General features: G+C 35.9%; 1 protein-coding gene across 3 annotated transcripts in view; it reads right to left on the bottom strand.

The window, feature by feature from the left end:
• Positions 1–19314, bottom strand: part of STXBP3 (syntaxin binding protein 3) — a 71099-nt gene extending 51785 nt beyond the window's left edge. The window contains exons 1-7 of one of the 3 annotated variants that reach the window (XM_037728108.1): positions 19125–19314; positions 10849–10898; positions 10011–10092; positions 5910–5986; positions 5602–5637; positions 4032–4110; positions 2520–2620 (exon numbers count right to left, since the gene is read on the bottom strand). In XM_037728108.1, the coding sequence (XP_037584036.1) occupies positions 2520–2620; positions 4032–4110; positions 5602–5637; positions 5910–5986; positions 10011–10092; positions 10849–10898; positions 19125–19173 (474 nt within the window). In that variant the 5' untranslated portion in view covers positions 19174–19314. The remainder of the gene's footprint in view (positions 1–2519; positions 2621–4031; positions 4111–5601; positions 5638–5909; positions 5987–10010; positions 10093–10848; positions 10899–19124) is intronic. The other 2 variants (XM_037728107.1, XM_017499211.2) reach the window with 2 other exon arrangements.
• Between the last annotated feature and the right edge of the window lie 768 nt (positions 19315–20082).

Below are 20082 nucleotides of genomic sequence, written 5' to 3'. Positions count from 1 at the left end.
ACTGAAATAAGCCTATGATTTTTATTAATAATGCCATTTTAAAATAATATTCCTTAAAATTTTTTAAATGATAGAACAGTAAAAAAAAAAAAAAAAAAAAAAATTTGCAATCATCTTAGATCATAAGAGCCAGGCCTAGGAGACTAGGCCCCTGACAATTTCGTAGAGCCAGCGTGAACAGCCTTACATAGCCTATTCCTGACTGCTTTATTAGCAAGAAATAAATTTCCACGTTGTTTAATCTATTCAAAGTCCAGAGTTTTAATTAGTTGAACCTAATCCTACTTACCTTAACCATGATATAGTTTTTTTTTTATTGATATAGTTTTTGAAGATGTATAATACCTTCTATCTCTTTATAGTATTCAAATGAGGGTAGAACATATATTTTGCTCATCTTTTCACAGCAGACTGCTTTGCAACTAGCAGACAATGTGCACTGAACATGATCTTGAAAAATGCTCAGTAGGCCTGTGCTCATAGTTTAAAGCACCTAATATATTCCATTTATATTTTCACTCACAAACAAAAATTCAAAATACTTTCACTGTAATTTCTCCAAAACAGTTAGATTTATAAAGAGACCATCTTTTTTTTGTTTTGTTTTGAGATGGAGTCTCACTCGACATGTTGCCCAGGCTGGCAGTGGCGCCACCTTGACTCACTGTAACCTTCGCTTCCTAGGTTCAAGTGATTCTCCTGCCTCAGCCTCCCAAGTAGCTGGGACTACAGGCGCTCACCATCATGCCTGGCTAATATTTTTTGTGTTTTCAGTAGAGATAGGGTTTTGCCATGTTGGCCAGGCTGGTCTTGCCCTCCCGACCTCATGATCTGCCTGCCTCAGCATCCCAAAGTGCTGGGATTGCAGGTGTGAGCCACCATGCCTGGTCAAGTAGACCCTCTTAAGACTCTTATCAAGGAAATAAATGAAAAGAAAAAAATTCTTCGGGGAAAACCATCAATAGATGGGACCTTACATAATCACAGTATTTTGTAAAGACTGATAAGTAGAAACTTTTCAAGAGTGTTCTCTAGATATGGAAAGACAGGTTATTTCTATTCACCATCAAATTATTCAGATATCTACATAAATCATTCCTTCAAATACAGCAACTACAGAATTTTAATAACTTCTGCTGCTAAAATTATATTACTTTTCTGTGAAGTGAGATGCTCTAGAAATGTTTGTAATATTTCTCACACTACCACTTATATCCCACATCATTTTCAGAAGCTCATCTTCACCGTATACTAAACTTACATCATATCAAAAGAATAAGTTTAAAGGAAACTTTTGGAAAACAGTTTAAAGTTAAATAGCTATGTTAAAATTTTATAATTTGGATTATCATCTTTCTTTGTCAAAAACAGCAGTATCAGCTGGGTGCAATGGCTCACCCGTGTAATCCCAGCACTTTGGAAGGCCAAGATGGGTGGTTCACCTGAGGTCAGGAATTCAAGACGAGCCTGACCAACACGGAAAAACCCTGTCTCTACTAAAAATACAAAAAAATTATCCAGGTGTGGTGGCACATGCCTGTAATCCCAGCTACTTGGGAGGCTGAGGCAGGAAAATCGCTTGAACCTGGGAGGTGGAAGTTGCAGTGAGCCAAGATCGAACCATTGCACTCCAGCCTGGGTGACAAGAGTGAAACCCTGTCTCAACCAACCAACCAACCAACCAACCAACCAACCAAATCCAACAGTATCTTAAAAGCAGTATCTTAGAAATCCATTATGTAGGACTTGTCTATACCTTAAAAGTTGATCTCATAGTTCCAAACAATAGTCAACTATTTCAATTCTATAAAATGCTAGAATCCAAATGCAGAGAACAGAGCACAAGAAACCTTAACAATTCATCAGCTGTGTGATTTGAGGCAAGTTACTTAACCTCTTTGATTTCTTGTTCCTCAAAATGGAGACACAAGTACAATCTGTTTCTATCGCTATTGTGAGGATTAAATGAACAAATTTATGTAAACCACTCAGGAAAGTATATGACACATAGGGAGTATTATATGAGTGTCTGCTTATATCATTATAATCATTACTATTATTAATTGAAGGCTCAATGTTACAAAGGTAAAATAAGTCAACAAAATCCCTTCATTTTATAAATTAAAATAATTTGTATAATATTATATAAAAAGTTTGTTAAAGAGTATTTGTTTTAATATCACAAAAGGTTACACAAGCTAAATGAAACACTTTTTTCTGGAGTCATCTAACAAAGATGGTGCTCAAAACTCTCTTGATTTCATAATCTAGCGGTTCTGTAATTTGACAAACACAGGACTTGGTGGCAGACAGGAAATTTAAGCCCTGATGTTCATTGTTAATTCCAATTTATTGCTCACGCTTCTGACTTCATCATAGGAAATGTCTATTTGTGGATTAGGTTCAAAATTCACCAAATACATATAAAAAACATCTTCAGAATATACTTTATTAATAAATAAGCTCATAAAACCAAATTCGAAACCTGTCATGAATGAAAAAATAAAAATAGAAAGTACCTGAGATTCATGTGGAATGAAGGAAATATTTATTTCTTTACATCTTCTTATTGACTTGGAGCAAGAAGCCTTAATTTTGTTAAAGAGATTATCAGGGCAAACTGTGGGCGGAAGAAAAAAAATCAAGCATATACAGTAGTTCTATCCAAATGTTTAGTCCTTTTAAATAAATCATTCCAACATCCAAGAACAGTTATACATAATTACTGGCTTTCACAAAGTTATTATGAGGACATAAGTAACATATAAATATTGTTTTTTGCTTTACCAAAGATATAGTCAAAAAGACTATAACAGAAATGCCATCTTTCCCATTCACATCCACCATTATCTCAGATGTATTGCCTTAAAGATCTGCTAACAGAGTAAACTGAAATTGTTAGGAAGAAAAATCATGCCCAAGCTTATGACTTAATAAATAGCAACACTTTCAGGACACCTTAGAAATTTATACTACTTTCCAAATTGCCATTTAGTGATCTATACTACAACCACACAACACAAATGGTTAATTTTTCCTTGAATTAAAGCCAGCTTTCTAACATTAGGAACTTCTAAGACACTGTAATACCAAGTTCTGGAACTCAGAGCCAGTGTTTTCCCCCTTTCATCAAAGAGTTTATCACTCCATTAGATCTAGGTTGGAACATCAACCATTGGCTCCTAGTATCTTTTAGCATGATATTATTCAGCCTTAAGATTCCGTAAGTTAAAACAAGGTTCATATTCATTAAATTTCATCAATTCCATAAACATGACGATCTGTATAATAAGGTTACATTACAAATACTTATGGTGTGATGTTTTTAAAAATGCAAACTATTAGGCATGAGATAAAAATTTATAGGAAAAATGATATGCTACTTAAAGTGAGGAACCTCTAATAGCAGAGACCTACACTTAACTTAGATAAATGATATTTTTATTTTGAAGTGTATTATGTAACATATAACATAAAACAGAATTGTATGTGTCTTTGGACTTCTCTGTGATTCTTTAGTTACCAGTTTTCTAAGTGATCATATGGCAGAGTAAGATAAATGTGATAAGAGTTTCTCCTTTTATAATTGCCAAACAGATGGCTGTTTACTTCAGTGCCCTCTCAAAAGGTCTTTGTTTTTTTTTTTTTTGTTTTTTTTTTACAAGAGAATCAAATCCCTAACTGAAACACTGATTAAAAGTATTTCTTCCTGTCACCAGCATAGATAGGATCTGAGGGCTAGCCCTCTCCACCTGTCCCTCGCATTCCAACAAAATGACTGTCTTTTGAAAGTAGCTGGGAATAGTTTCTTTTAATTTTCTATCACCTCAACATGAATTAGGATAGATATAATCTTACATTTTTAGATTCTTTCTGGCCTAATTAGAATAAATGATAAACAGAAAATCACCAGGACTGAAATAATATAAAAAGTAAGCACTTTAATGACATTTTGGGCTGAATGATTTTTAAAAAGTAGACACTTTAATGGGATTTTAAACAATGAAGCAATAACTTTTTAAAAGACTTACAGTCAGTGAAGTATATATATGCTGCTTTATACTTGTTCTCCGATTTACTCCCAAAATCACGTAAGAAACAATCTACAGACTTAAAAAAAAGGTTAGATGTTAATACACATTTTATTAAATATTAATTTAAATATGTTACCTTTTAAAATAATATTTTATTTCAGTGATAAACTAAATCCTTACTGGCTAAAAGTTTAATCTATAAACTGATTTTTTAAGATGCTATGTTCTCCAGCCAGTGATAGCTAATTATGTAGCAAAGTAACAAGAATAAGGTAATATTGACCACTTTTGGTTTTGGAAAAAAAAAAAAAGAGTAAGGTAATATGTATGAACATGGCGCTCTTAATTGGCAATGAAGCAGTCTAGAAAAACTGAAACAACACAGAAGACAAGACTACTGGAAGATAACAGATCAAGGAACTAGAAACCAACATACTGTAAGTATCATCTACACGGATAATGAAACCGCCAAGACTTATGACTGGACAAGTGTTGAAGTGAGAGACACTGACTGAGAAGCTTAAACTATCAAGTGATTAGAAAGGCCCAAAGCTTGGTAGGTGACTGCAAGAACGAGGAATATACAATTTTGTATCTTGCTTTTGTCATTTAACATTCAAAATGAACATTTATCTAGGTCACTGACAACACCTAAAAAAATTATTTTTAATGGCCACATGGGTTTTCATTTATCATTTTATTCATATATTTCATTCATATATCATATGGCTTATTATTTATTAATGCTAAAATTTAATTAGATTTATTTACTGCTAGAAACTTAGCTAGACCATTTATTTATTTCCTAACAATGAACTCTAAAATATAAAACATTTTTTTCAGGTTCTTGATAAAAAATTACCAATTATTTTCCAAAAAGGCTGTATTAATCTATACTCCTACTAGCAGTATATGGTAGTTTCTGCTCCATTATCCACTGATAACCTGAATAGCTAGAATGTGATACATATACATGTACACATATACACACACCCATGTGTATATATATATATATACATATATATATATATTTTTTTAATCCCTCTACCAACCAATTTGCTAGATGAAAAATGGTGCTTTTAACTTGCATTTTTTCCAATCATGAATTTTCTTACGGAATTATGTTGCAGATAAGATATAAAATATCATTAAAACCCATTAGCAGTCAATATGTAGACACTAAAAAGTAAATATCTGTTTTTGTTTTTAAATGTCTGCTAGAGTTTTTTATAAGTGCAATGAAACAGAGATTGCCAACTTAACATTCTACATGGGAATAAGTGAGAGATCAGGTTTTCAAAAATGCATTCTCAGATACTGTATAGAATAAAGGAATCATTTTACAGAATAAAGGAATCTTTAATAGTTTATTTGGCTCTAAAAGGTTGGCATCAAGTATGAGTTAGGTCATAGAGTCAGATTATACACTAAAGAATTTCCATTCACATAATATATATATATACACACACACACGCACCCATCTTCATATATAACATACAACTATGCTACAGGAAAGTCACTGAGATAAAGTAGTAATCCAAGACTATACATTATTTCTTTTACCTACATTTCCATCCCCCCAAATGGTATAGTTCAATAGGAACTGCATGAAAAACAAAACATGCAAAGAAATGTTATTTTATACAATTTAATTCTGCTTTCATATATGGGGGAAAAAGGAATCCTTTTACTTATATATTCTCATTGGAAAGAATGCAAATAATCTTCTAACACAGAAAAAACTGTCCCAAGCAAACTAGTTTATGGCAATATTTTTCTATTAAAGAGTACTTTATTACTTTCAATTTTCTATTAGCAAAGCGTAACAACGGTGAAATATGATGAACCTACTTTTTAAAGCCTCAAAATACTCACCTTTGATGTTGGAGTAATGAAATAAAGAGCTTTCATTTGTCTGACAGGTTCACGATTCTTATGAATATCCTCTACAACTGACAAGAAAAAAGGCCATTTTATATGACCAAATATTTATACACTTAAAATAATTTTAAAATAAACTTTACTTTCCATTTATAATATGAAAACATATTTACAAATAATATGGAAACAAACACATTTACTGGGTTTAACATTTTCTTTGTCTTCTTTCAATACGTTTAAAAATCCTGAAGGATGAAAAATGTATCTTCCCTGTGTGGCTAAACCTTGGGCTGAACTGCCTTCTCATCGTAAGGTGAAAAAGATAAAGCGGTTACTTCATAGTTAGGTAGGTCTAACAGCATAAACAACATGACATGAAGAAACCAAGAAAAGGCATCAAAAATTAAATGTTGTTTCTTTTAAAAATATACTACTATAATAATAGCAAATATGACACCAGATACTAGGCTATAAGCACTTTACATGAATTATTCACTAAAATTCAAAATAACCGTGCAAGTATTTTACAAATGAGGAAACTGAGGCTTAAAGAAGTAACTTAGTGAAACAGGCAGGGTTCTAACACAGATTTGACTCCAGAACCCAAGTTTTCACCTACCACAGTGCTGTTTAAATAAATTGCCAATTAACTCCTATTCTTTTAAAACCACACATAAATATTTATAAAGCATTTTTCAACAACAGAATGTCACTAGAATTTAATTATATTTTTATTATGGAAGAAGTTTATAAGACTACCTAAAGCAAAGTCAATATAAAGTTAATAAACTTTGTCAACTTAACTATTTAAAGCTAAATATATATTTCTTAAAACTAATTTAAAGTATCGCTCAACAAATCCAGAGAACCATCTTTCAAGATTCATGTTGACAAAGGGCCTAGAAAGAATTAACGTTAATGTGACAGGCAAGAGAGGTTACTGTTGGACTTCTTTTTTAAATACAGTGGATTTCATTTTTTCATTCCTAAATGTATATTAGTAATGTATAGGTTTATCATTAACTACTATTATTCATCTATTATTCCTCTTACTAGATGAATAATAGTAGTTAATGATAAACCTATATCATATTTCTAAATACTTCTAAGGAAAAATTTAATCTTTTTATCTCCATTCTCAACCATTATAGTTTTATTCGAAAAAAATTAAGGTTTAATCTGTGTTCATTTATTTCAATTGTTTAATACTCAAAATGGAGTATCTTAGAGTCACCTTATGTTATAGATACTATTTTGTTTGGTGAATAATGTGCATGTCAAAACACTGAAAATACTGTGATATGATTTAGGGCACAGGCTCTGAAAATATTCTGAAATCTCTTTATTAGTAACAGAAAGTTCCATTTCTCCATTCACTGAAAAATACGTATCTATCAAACGACTAACAAAAACAAAGAGAAAGTTCTTTAATAGTGAAAAAGAATCATCTAATACCCAGTCTTTTACTTTTTATTTATTTTTTTGAGATAAGGTCTGTTTTGTCACCCAGGTTGGAGTGTAGTGGCACAATCAGGGCTTATCGCAGCCTTGACTTCCCTGGCTCAAGCAATCCTCATCTCAGTCCCCCAAGTAACTGGGGCTACAGGTATGTGCCACTATGCTTGGCTAATTTTTTTGAATTTTATTAGAGACAAGGTCTCACTATGTTGCCCAGGCTGGTCCTGAAACTCCTGAGCTCAAGTGATCTTCTCGCCCCAGCCTCCCAAAGTGCTGAGATTACAGGCATGAGTCACTGCACCCAGCTTCAGTCTTTTTTTTAAGGCTTTTACACTTGACTTTATTCTCCACTGAAGTAGCAAATACTGACAGAGCATTTTATTCTCGATTTGTTTTTTTTTTTTTTTTTTTTTTTTTTTTTTTTTTTTTTTTTTGAGATGGAGTTTTGCTCTTGTTGCCCAGGCTGGAGTGCAATGGTGGGATCTTGGCCCACCGCAACACCCACCTCCTAGGTTCAAGCGATTCTCCTGTCTCAGCCTCCTGAGTAGCTGAGATTACAGGCATCTGCCACCATGCCTGGCTAATTTTTATATTTTTTACGAGAGACGGGGTTTCTCTCCATGTTGGTCAGGCTGGTCTTGAACTCCCGACCTCAGATCATCTGCTTGCCTTGGCCTCCCAAAGTGCTGGGATTACAGGCATGAGCCACTGCACCTGGCTCAACTTGTTTTTTTTTTTTTTTTTTAATTCCAAGACACTACTAAATATTTTCACAAATTACCTGAATGACAACAGAAGTTTGACATGCCAATGTCCAGTTTCATAGAGGGATTCTCAGAAGAGCTAATGTGGAACTCAGAGAAACTGTTTTTAAGTTAGTAGATATGACTACAATTAAACCATGGCAAACTTAGGTGATTCTGGCGGATATCAAAAGTATCCCACAGCAGTGAGCGTTATGATATACAGTATTATGAAATGCTTCTCAAAAATAGCTTTCTGTGGCCAAATAAGTTTAGAAAACTGAATACTATCGTTTTACCCAGGGGATCCACTTATGCCTTAGCATATAAAAGACTCCGAAAAGTCCTAAAGAAAGTTGAGCTCTGTTTAGTACCATTTCCTAAATATACAGGCCACGGAATCCCTTCCTCGAAGAATATCTATCAGTACTGAGCATACAATACGAAACAATGGTCTACAAAATGCAATAAAACCTCCCTACAGTGCATAATGGCTCTGTAGTTCCACAGAGCTTTTACATGTTATCAAATGGTTCTCACCCTAATTTCACATCAGAATGACTTTTCAGAACTGAAAAACTTCTGTGGCTTAATCAATATTTCACTTATCCAATGGTAGAAAAATCACAGCTTTAATTTTCCAATTTCTAGTTTAGAGCTTTTTACACTGGGGGTCAAAAGGCTACAAATTGAATACATAATCAACAATAAAGGTTATTTTATGGCTGGGCATGGTGTCTCACACCTGTAAGTAATCCCAGCACTGTGGGAAGCCAAGGCTGGTGGATCACTTGAACCCAGGAGTTCAAGACCATCCTGGGAAACATGGTGAAACCCTGTTTCTATCCAAGAAAACACACTAATTAGCTGGGTATGGTAGTGTGTACTTGTAGTCACAGCTACTTGAGAGACTGAGATGGGAGGATTGCTTGAACACGGGAGGAGGAGGCTGCAGTGAGCCAAAATGGTACCACTGCACTCTAGCCTGGGTGACAGAGTGAGATTCTGTCTCAAAATAAATATTTTAAAAAGATTATTGTATGTATAAACATCAAAACCAAAATATTCTATGGTTAGGCCTTCTTGAGAATACTGGATATACTTCTGAACTTCATTAAGTTAGGAATGACAGAGGGTACATAAACTCTATTAGGATCCAAAATATAAATGAATTATATTTCACTTAGAGCCTCAGATTCCTCATTACAAATGACAGTATTAATATCTGTCTTCATAAGGTTGTTATGAAGACCAAATTTTATTAAGTGAGTTAAAGGATAATGAATTAAGGATAACACGATTATGAATGTTACAGAATATTGTTATTTCCCTCAAAACGTAATACAGATTAATATCTCAATAACATAATCCTGCCTAGTGGAAGATAACTTCTTGTGACATGATTTTTTTTTTCAGAATCTGTAAGTATTACAAATTTTCATACTAAAACTGATTTAAACTTATAATTGTCTCATTTCTAGTAATAAAGATAAATTTACAAAGTTAGCATTATACATTTGTAAATATGTACAATAGTTGATTTTATGACATAAATCTTGATATCCATTTTAAAGCAATACATGAAACCATAAACTAAATCAAAATACTGAAGTAAAGCTAGTGTATCAATATACAAAACTGTTATATATGTAAAACATTTAAAGAACAACCTCAATAGGCAATTGAGTTAGGCTTGGTTAGGGGTATTAATTATACGTCTCAGCTGAGGGGGAAAAAAATTGACAGAAGATTCAAAGAATGTTAAATCTAATTGTTGTGGCTACAGTAATTTTTAAAAATAAGTTCCTTAGAAACACAATTACTAACTAAAATTTCTTACTTCAGTTCTCCCCAATTACAATTAAAAAGTGTTCATGCCAAGAATAATACTTACCAGTAATACCTTCTTCTAGAAGATCTGACATTTTGCAACACGATGCCAAAAGCTTAGTGGTAAATTCATCTAAAAGCATTATCTTAAAACAAACACAAATTTAAAAATACGATAAGCATCCTATTACTAAGAATTCAAAAAAGAATGTTATCCATTAAACCTTATAAGCCCTTTATAACATAAAATATCAGGACAGGAGGCAGAATGATCTCAACTCATCTTTTATCTTTCATGATCTAGAGATTTTCTCAATATATGTGCATATGGTATTATACATAAGTAAGCAAACAGAAATATTTCTAATTTGAAGCATAGAGCTTAATTTTAAATCTACATTATGTTTAACATCAAATTTTCTTAAAATTACAACTGCCACTTGTAGAACAATTATTGCTCAAGGCACTGTTTTAAGCAATTTCCATGGATAAACTCACCTCATATTTACAATTACCATATAAAGTATTAACCATTACCATTTTTATAAACAAGGAAACAGGCAGAGAAAGGTCAACTTGTGCAAGCAGCCACAGCTATTAAGTGCTGAAGTTAGTATTTGAAGCCAAGTAGTGTAATTCCAGATCCTATCTAGTCATCCCTCGGTATCCATGGGGGTTCAAGGACCCCTGTGTATACCAAAAATCCATGGATGTTTAAATCTCTTATATAAAAATAGTGTAGTATTTGCATATAACCTATACACATCCTCTCCATATGTCAAATCATCTTTAGATTACTTATACTAGATACCTAATACAACGTAAATACTATATAGTTTTTATACTGTATTGTTTTTAAAGTTTGTATTATTTTTTGTAAGAGTAAGGTATGCAAATTCTACCTTCCATTCACCTTCTTTCTTGCAGTCATCAAACACTGTTGCTTTTATCTCTGTTTAAAGAAGAAAGGAATTACTTAGGAATTAAATCAACGGAAACATAATAATAGACTATTCAAAAGTTCCAAAATGGCTAAGAAAAAAATCCAATTTGAAATTTGTTAAACTACATAAAAAGCATACATATTTGTTAAACCCTAAGGAAAAATCCAATTCTAATACCTAACCTATACAGTACATTTAAACTGTAAACAATTTTTTAACTTTAAAAAGTATTGTAAAAAGGGTTAATATATTTAAGTACATGAACATACAGGGAAAATACTTCTAAAAGTGTTACCTGATTTGGCTTTTCCTATTCTACGTAAGTCCCAAGTAAAACAAGATGAAAACAAAAAACCCACAGGAACATCCTTAAGTTGCCCATTGCTAAATTACATCTGACAATCAAATCTGCATAAACATTTTTCATACTGATTTACCACATTATGCTTTTCAACAATACATATCACAGAATTTCGATACCAATATTCAGTCTTGATTTATAATCAATAAATATGTTCCTTACAATGATTTTCAAAATTAATCTAAATACGTTTTACAAATTAGTTCACTGATTTACAAACATTTTCTATAATAATACCTGTGGATAATTTACACAAATATCTGTTCTTCTACTTAATAAAACAATTTCCCACATTTACTATGTTTTATTAATGTTCAATTGATTTTAAAATCTGTAGTAATACATAAAATATAATTAAAATATAAATTATAGTAACCCATTTTTTAATTAATTCTTGTTAATACGACGGTTGTATTATTAACTTAAGCTTTTCCATTTCCTAATTTATATTTAACACTTTTGGGAAATTTATCAGCAAGTTTTTGATAATAAGTCATGACAAAAAAATGACAGCTCTTATATCAGAGGGTACAAATAATAATAGTTGCTGTGGTGCGAGAAAAAATATTTGGTTTTTGTTCCCAGTTCCTGGCACAGAGCTCCTAAAGGCTTTGGAATCTCCGGAGTGATGGTGTCTCTTTGGTCCGTGAATGAAATGACTCTTGGGTGAGATGCCCCTATATAGCTTTAGGATGAGGGCTGGTCACCAGACTAAGCCATGATTAGAGGGTTGGACCCCCCCCACACACCCCGCATTCCTTGTGAATACATGGGTTGGAACTTTCAGCCCCAACCCGGGACCTCTGAGAAAGGAAGGGGGACTGAAGATTGAGTTCAATTACCAATGATTTAAATCAATCACGCTTACATAATGAAGCCTCCATAAAAACCCCTTAAGAGAGTCTGTAGAGTTTCCAAGGTGGTGAACAAACCACATGCCAGGATAGAAGCTCTATGTGGATAGAAGCTCCTATGCTTGGGGCCTTTTTGGACCTTACCCTATGTACCTCTCCACTTGGCTGTTCATTTATATCTTTTGTAATAAACCGGTAATAGCAAGTAAAGTGTTTTCTGAAGTTCTGTAGCCATTCTAGCAAAGCAATGAACCTTTAAGGGAAGGAGGGTTGTGGGAATCTCTGACTTTGTAGCCAAGCCAGACAGAAGTGCACATAACCTAGGGACTTGCTACTGGCATCTGGAGTGAAGGTAGTATTATGAGACTGACCCCTTAATCCTGTGGAGTCTGACACTAACTAGTGTTCCTAATGAACTAGTTCCTAACTAATTGGATATCCTACAATCATTTCAGTTCTGACACTAATCCATTTGGTGTGCAGAGTTGGAGAATTGGTTGGCATGAGGGGGGAAAAAACACATATCTGGTGTCAGAAATGTTGTTAGTAAAAACAATTCAGTTATTTATAGTCATTTTCAGAATTGTGATTTGAAAGGTTTTATTGTGATTGAGATTTGAAAGTGTTAAGAAATATCAATTGAGGTAATTATACACTGTTTGCTAGGAGGAGTATAGTGTTATATGGGAATTATGGTAAATATCTGAAATATTTAACCATAATTTAAGCCAAAGGTTTCTAGAACCTTACAGGCAAAAATAAGGGATTTTCACAGGCAGAGCTCAGATACAGAAATATGCTGTTTTCTCTTTCTAAGTTAGCTTCATTCCTTATACCTCAAACAAGCTGAAAGTTGAAGACATTTGCTTATCAGATTTGTGTCTTTCTCTTAAGAAGTGAATGCTCATGGAATTTATGATGGAGCAGACTGGAGAAAGGTTCCCTAAGTAGAAGTCATCTTATAGTCTTATAAGTCGAAACCTTAGAACTGCATTGGCCTAGATGGTAGAAACCAGCCACATCTGGCTACTGAGCACCTGAAATGTGGCTAGTCTGAACTGAGATATCCTGTAAATACAGAATACACATGAGACTTCAAAAACCTTAGTACAAAAAAAGGAATGTAAAAAATGTATTAGGTCAAATATAATATATTAATTTTACCTTTTTCTTTTTATCTTTTTAGGTGACTGCCAGAAAATTTAAAATTACATATGTAGCTTTCATTAAATTTCTAATGACAGAACTGTCTTGGAATCTGAAGATACTTAGATCTGTGTCTGCCAGAGGAAAAAAAAGAATCTGAAGATAACCTGGAGGGTCAGTGTTATTGTCTCAAAAAGAAAGAACTAGTTTTTGGGGATAGGAGGGGCATCCATGAAAAGTGACATAGTCACAGGTAGACATGTTTAGAGAGGAGTCAAAGGAAATCATATCAAGAAATACTACAGAACTAAGAAAGTATTTCCTCTAAATACCAATAAAAACCATTTGACCTTATATCCATTTCTCTAGCACCCTAAATATGGATATACCTCAAGATTCAATTTTCTTACCTCTGCTCTGCTTGCTCTCAAGCAAAGGTTTTATTGTGACTGGGAAGATTTGAAAGTGCTAAGAAATATAGAACAAGCTCTGTTTTTACTCAGAGCAAAGGTAAGAGAATTTGCTCCTGTGGCTGCTCTCTTCAGAGACCACATTCATTAACAAAGTTTCATCTATCATATTAGTCTTTCAATTTTTCAACAGTCTTACAGCCCTTCTCTCTTTGAACTTCAATTATACAATACAGATACAAGTACCTACATGCCTCAAGTTGAGATTATAGTACCCTAAAAACTGCTCTAGACTTACTTCTCTAAGTATTATTGTCATTTTCTTAGCCATTGTCTTTGGCTATTTCCTCCTCTCCCCCCACCCACCTATCAGGCAGATTGATGGTTCTCTCTTGTAGCTATAATTTTTCATTGCCACTGTCGCCGGCATCGACTTGGTTCTTCTCTCTCACTGAAGTACTGCAATAGAATCCTATCTGGATTTCCTGCTTTCTCCCTCAAACACCTTAGCCATTTCAATCCATTTTTCACACTGCTGTCAGAGTCACCTTCCTGAAATACAATCCTTTGTTTATATTAATACACACCTCAAAATTCCCTCAAATGCTTACTCTTGCCTACAGAATGAAATCGAAACTCTACTACTTAACATTCTCCACTGACTGGCTTCTACTTAATCTCTAAATTAATCTTCCACTAGTCCAAATGCTACCCAAATAATAGCTTTATGTATTTATTTTTTTTTGAGACTGAGTCATGCACTGTCACCCAGGCTGAAGCGAGTGGCATGATCACTGCTCACTGCAGCCTCAACTTCCCAGGCTCCAGCGATCCTCCCACCTCAGCCTCCCAAGTACTGGGATCACAGCTGGTCCCACATGTTACCACACCTGGCTAATTTTTGCATTTTTGGTAGAGATGGAGTTTCACCATGTTGTCCAGGCTGGTCTTGAACTCCTGAGCTCAAGTGGTCCATCTGGCTTGGCCTCCCAAAGTGCTGCAATTATAGGCATAGGCCACTGTGCCAGGCATTATGCTAGCTAGTTAGCTAGCTACTGATTGACTGATTGATTTAGAGGCAGGGTCTTGCTTTGTCACCCAGGCTGAAGTGCAGTGGCACAATCAATGCCCACTGCAGCCTCAACCTCCTGGGCTGAAGGGATCCTCCTGCCTCAGCCTCCCACATAGCTGGCAACATAGGTGCATCACCAAACAGGTTAATTTTTAATTTTTTTGTAGTGATCGGGTCTCACTTTGTTGCCCAGGTTAGTCTCAAACTCCTGGGCTCAAGGGATCATCTCACCTTGGACTCTCAAAGTGCTACGATTACAGGCATGAGCCATAGTTTCTGGCTTAGAATTTTTTTTTTTTTTTTTTTGAGACAGAGTCTTGCTCTGTCACCCAGGCTGGAGTGCAGTGGTGTAATCTCAGCTCTCTGCCTCCTGGGTTCAAGCAATTCTCCTGCCCCAACCTCCTGAGTAGCTGGGATTACAGTTATGTGCCACCATGCCTGGCTAATTTTTGTATTTTTAGTAGAGATGGGGTTTCATCATGTTGGCCAAGCTGGTCTTGAACTCCTGACCTCATGATCCACCCACCTCGGTTTCCCAAACTGCTACGATTACAGGTGTGAGCCACCATGCCCAACCTAGAATTTTTATATAACCTTTTTTATGGCATCTAAGTTACCACTTAATTTTTAAAAGTCTAACCCATACTATCCTATATTTGCTCCATACCTTACTGTTTTTTTATATTTTAGACCTTTATATGAATTTTTTAAATTTGCAAGAGATGGACTAAGATCATGCCTAAGTACATAAAAGAGGAGCAAGAAAGTATAATTAAAACAAAACAAAAAAAAAAATGTCAGGCAAAAAGCCTTAAGACAGAAATAACTTGCAATAAAAACCTAATAGTAAATATTTATGTCCCAAACAAAACAACATAAAAGCAAGCTATGGCATAAGAAAAAACTATCAGGAATACAAGCAGAAATAAAGAAAATACAACAAAGTGAAGATCTAAAAAATGGAATCATGGAGAATTCAAGCTGAAGAAAACATGTTGAAGAAAACATAGTCCAAACCTCTCATGGTTTAAGTCAGGAAACAGAAGTATAACCTGTATGGAAACCAAGTTTTGCAATGATTAGTTCAGTATGGAGAAATAATACACCAAGCTTTTATAACGAGTGTTTTGAAAATCAAATAGCAAAAGTAAAAAGTCAGACTTGTAGGCCATAAGGGAATTTATATTCTCAGAAAACTAAAACATGTTATTAAATTCCTAATTATGATTCCAACAGATTCTGCCTCTGGCCCAGGTTATTCAGTGAACAGGTAAGAATCTTTATAAAAGCAAACCCAGGAACCTGGGGTAGGAGACAAAAGCAATAATCATCACGAGTCAGCTGAATAAAAACAGACTGAACTGTGAATGGGAAAGACCACCCGGGGCTTTCAAAATATAATGATCAAAAATTGTATGAAAGCAGAATATATAAAAACTAAGGACTACTGTAAGACCAACTAAACATATACAAAAGTAAATACTAAAGCAATTATTTCTAGGTAGAAAAGTAGTAAATTCAAGATTTATTCTTATTTATTTTTTGAGACAGGGTCTCACTCTGTTGTCCAGGCTGGAGTGCAGTGGCACAACCTCGGCTCACTGCAACTTTTGCCTCTTGGGTTCAAGTGATCCTCCTACCTTGGCCTCCCAAGCAGCTGGAACTACAGGTGTGCACAATTCAATATTATTATTGAAGAAAATACTACAATAAAGGGTATGGAGGACTTCTCTTAAACATAACAGTGTAAGGGTAAAAAGCCACCATGATATAATTATTTGGTGGTGATGTAATTCAGAATACTGGTTACTCTAGAGGAGAGGATAGAGTTTAGACTGGGAAGCGTAATTGGGTGCTTGGAAACATTCTTTATCTTGATCTGGATGATAGTTACACGGGTAAAAAAAATCTCATCCAGTTGTACACTTACCATTAGTGCACTTCACACTAACATTACACTTAATTAAATCTTAGGGTCATTTCTCTTCAAAATAAGGACAAGAAAATTGCTTCCTCTCAGCATTGTTTAATAGAATGCCAAAAATGCTAGTGACTATTCTTTGAAAAAGGAAAACAAAATCATTTTTAATGGTTCCTCACTGCCTACAGAATGTGGAAATAATATAGCAATCAGGCCCTTCATAATCTGGCTCCAATCTACCTTTTGGTCTATGTCCCCCTATCCCTGCAATGAATACCCTGTACTCAATCAAAAGGAATTGTTCCCTCTTTCATAATCAACCACTTACTTTGCCACCTTTGGGGTCTGACATAGATTTGCCTCGGCCTGTCAGAATCCTACTACCTTTCAAGAAACATCTTATATGTCACTTCCTCTTGAGCCTTCCCTGACGTCGTCCCATAGAGGAAATAATTCCTTTTTCCCCTCTTCTTCCAAAACTTCATACTGCTAATACAGCACTAAGTACTTACGGGCCTGTCTTCTCCCACTAAATTGTTAATTCTAGAAAATCAAAGAACAGAGTAAGTACATACTCAATAAACACTGACTTAAATAAATAAATGACCATGTAAATATCCAAAAATTAAAAATATTTTGCCCAAAATAAAAGAGAAAGCAATCAGAATGAAAAAAGACATAAAACAAAGATAATTGATTAAAACAAAAACATATGATTCTATGCATGCTTGTATTTGCATAAAAAAAACTTGTAGAAGGAATTTATGAGAAACCTAAGAGTGATTGTCTCTGGAGAGGAAGGCTAGGGGTCTGGTTGGAAGACTGATTTTATTTTTATTTAAAATTTTTAAAATTTAATTTTACTTTTTTTTTTTTTTTTTTTTAAGACAGTCTCATTATGTTGACCAGGCTGGACTTGAACTCCTAGGCTTAGATGATCCTCCTGCCTGACCTCCCAAAGTGCTGGGATTACAGGCAAGAGCCACCGCACCTGCCCCTAATTTCTTTTCCTTCCTGCTATCAAGATTCTTTGCCACCTCAAGGTATTTAAAAAGCAATTTAAAACGTTAATTACGAAGATTCTGAAGCAGCATGAAAAATGTTGAGTCAACGTTAGTTGCTTAAAAAAAGGAAGTCACAGAAGGACAGATAATAAAAAAGGTGTTTTTTTTTTCTATACGCGGAACAGAAGAAAAATGTGAAAAAGGGAGAAACCTTATGATTCAATATGTAAAGAACTGGCTTAAATACATACATGCTGATGTTAAGCACATATGTATCTTGGAAATTATTTATACAACACAATTTGTTACCCATTTTCACATAAATGTATTTAAATACCATTGTTTCAAAACAACCCCAAATCTTAAAAGTCAGCCATGTAAATCCTGAAAAAGCAAATGCCAGCCTTAACTAATCTTTTAAAAGATAATTTCATATTTTTCACCCATTTCTACGTTTGCTTAGTGCCTGCTATATGCCAAGCACTATCCCAGCTACTGATTTAGATTTTTAATTTTAGACAAGGAACTCTGTAACCCCCAGAATTCTGCTGACTAAATCATTTCTGTTTTTTGTTCAACAGGTTGGACTAAGAAACACTAATTAGATGTTACTCCCTTTCCACTACTAGGCCATAACTATTTTGAACTCAGCGATGCCAAACAATGATGGTTATTCCTGTTGGGTGGTTTCATTCTTTCTCTAACCTGCCAGACCTAAGTTTGGAGCGATGTTTATGAAAGTTGTGGATGCTACCACAGAACATCAGTAACCAATAAGAAGTTCGGTCCTAACAGCAGGGAGAGGCTCCAAGAGTGTAAAGGCAAAAGGGAAGGAGCAGCTCTGCTCCGGCTATGCAGGAAGATGTCAGGGCGGGACACCTGGTCATTCCAACGGTTCCTTCTCAAGAACTTACAGAAAAGTAGGCTCCTCTCGGAATACAGAAGAGGGGTATGCTGAACAGTGAGGGTTTTTGGAAAGCACGGGTTGATACTAACACGAGTAAGCAGAATAAACAGTCCTTGCAAACACGAGTGTGGGGAGGAGACGGGCGAAATAAACAGCGCCCGGATTGTCTCGGATGGAGAGACATCCCCAGCTGGTGGGGCGCGGGCGGGAGCGGAGAAGACTGGGGAGCGCAGCCGAGGACGCGCGCGGGGCCAGCGGGAGGGAAAGCCGGTCCGAGGCAGCTCCCCCAGGGCGGAGATTCGTGGCCAGAGCGCGGTCAAGGCAAGGGGGTGCCCGACACCAACGAGAAGGCCGCGTCCTGTCGCACCCAGCCCATCCCTGGTGCTGGCGAGGAACAGGGCAGGACAGGAAAGCGGGAAGAAGTCCTCACACAAGTCCTAAAGCAACAAGTGCTCGCGGCGGCTCCTCAAACAGACCGCTGGGTTGGGGATGCAAAATGAGGCCCGAAACGGCGTTCTCCCGGTCTTCCCCCTCTCAGCCCCTACCCCACTGCACTCACTCTGCCACACGACGTTCTTCAGCCCCCTCTCCGCCACCGGCGGCGCCATCTTCCCAACACTGCGGAACAGCAGTCACCACCTTCCACTCCCAACCTGCTTTGGTCGTGGAAGCGGCGTCGGGGTGGCCCCGCCCCTCGCTGCGTGGGAGGCCCCGCACCCTCTCGCGGACCGCGCCCTCCGGTGACGTCACGAGCGTCTGCAAGGGAATTTCCGCCCACTCCTGGACGGAGGCTGCGCAGCACGGGTGGAACCTTCGTGGGAAGTCGGGCGCCCCCTCGTGGGAGGCTGCTGTTAGACGTCCTGTGGCCCAGGAACGCTAAGTGCCAAACCGATCTTGTGAGTCAAGGCCGGCTGTGAAATTCTGAGTTTACACATACACGAAGATATCCTCCCCTTTACGGAAGAACCTTCACTTCTCGAGGCGATTCCTAACAGACTTCACTCAGTAGCCAACCGAACTACCCAATGGAAAATGTACTGTCGCCCAAGATTTATTTCATTCATTTTTCATGGTCCCAGTAATTGCTCATAACTGTGAAGTACACTCCAGTGTGCCAAGAACTGTACTGGACTTTTATGACGCTCAGAGAAATGAGAGGCCGACTTTTTCCCCTGAAGAATTTGTGATCTAACTAAAGAGCACAATTTCTGGAATGCTGCAGGTCGTAAATACTTGGTTTAAAAAGTGAATGCCTTAATGATACGATATACGTAAATGAACCAAGGAAACAATACTCATTTATTAACAAATGTATGCAACAAATGTAGGGAGGGCCTGTTAATGCTGCAGGATCTAAAATTATCGTTGAAAGTTTATTCACGGAGGAGGAGATCTGGGCTCGGAAAGTTTAGCAGAGATCTGTTTACTGAGATGGTTCTTTTGGGACTTGAAATCAAAGTCATCAAACATGAATTATATCAGTTTAGTTGCTGACAGCCCTAACTGCGAGATAACCA

Source organism: Cebus imitator, unplaced genomic scaffold (genome assembly GCF_001604975.1).
Source record: "Cebus imitator isolate Cc_AM_T3 unplaced genomic scaffold, Cebus_imitator-1.0 Scaffold256, whole genome shotgun sequence".
Taxonomy (NCBI): Eukaryota; Metazoa; Chordata; class Mammalia; order Primates; family Cebidae; genus Cebus; species Cebus imitator.
This window is presented reverse-complemented; position numbering and strand designations above follow the sequence as displayed.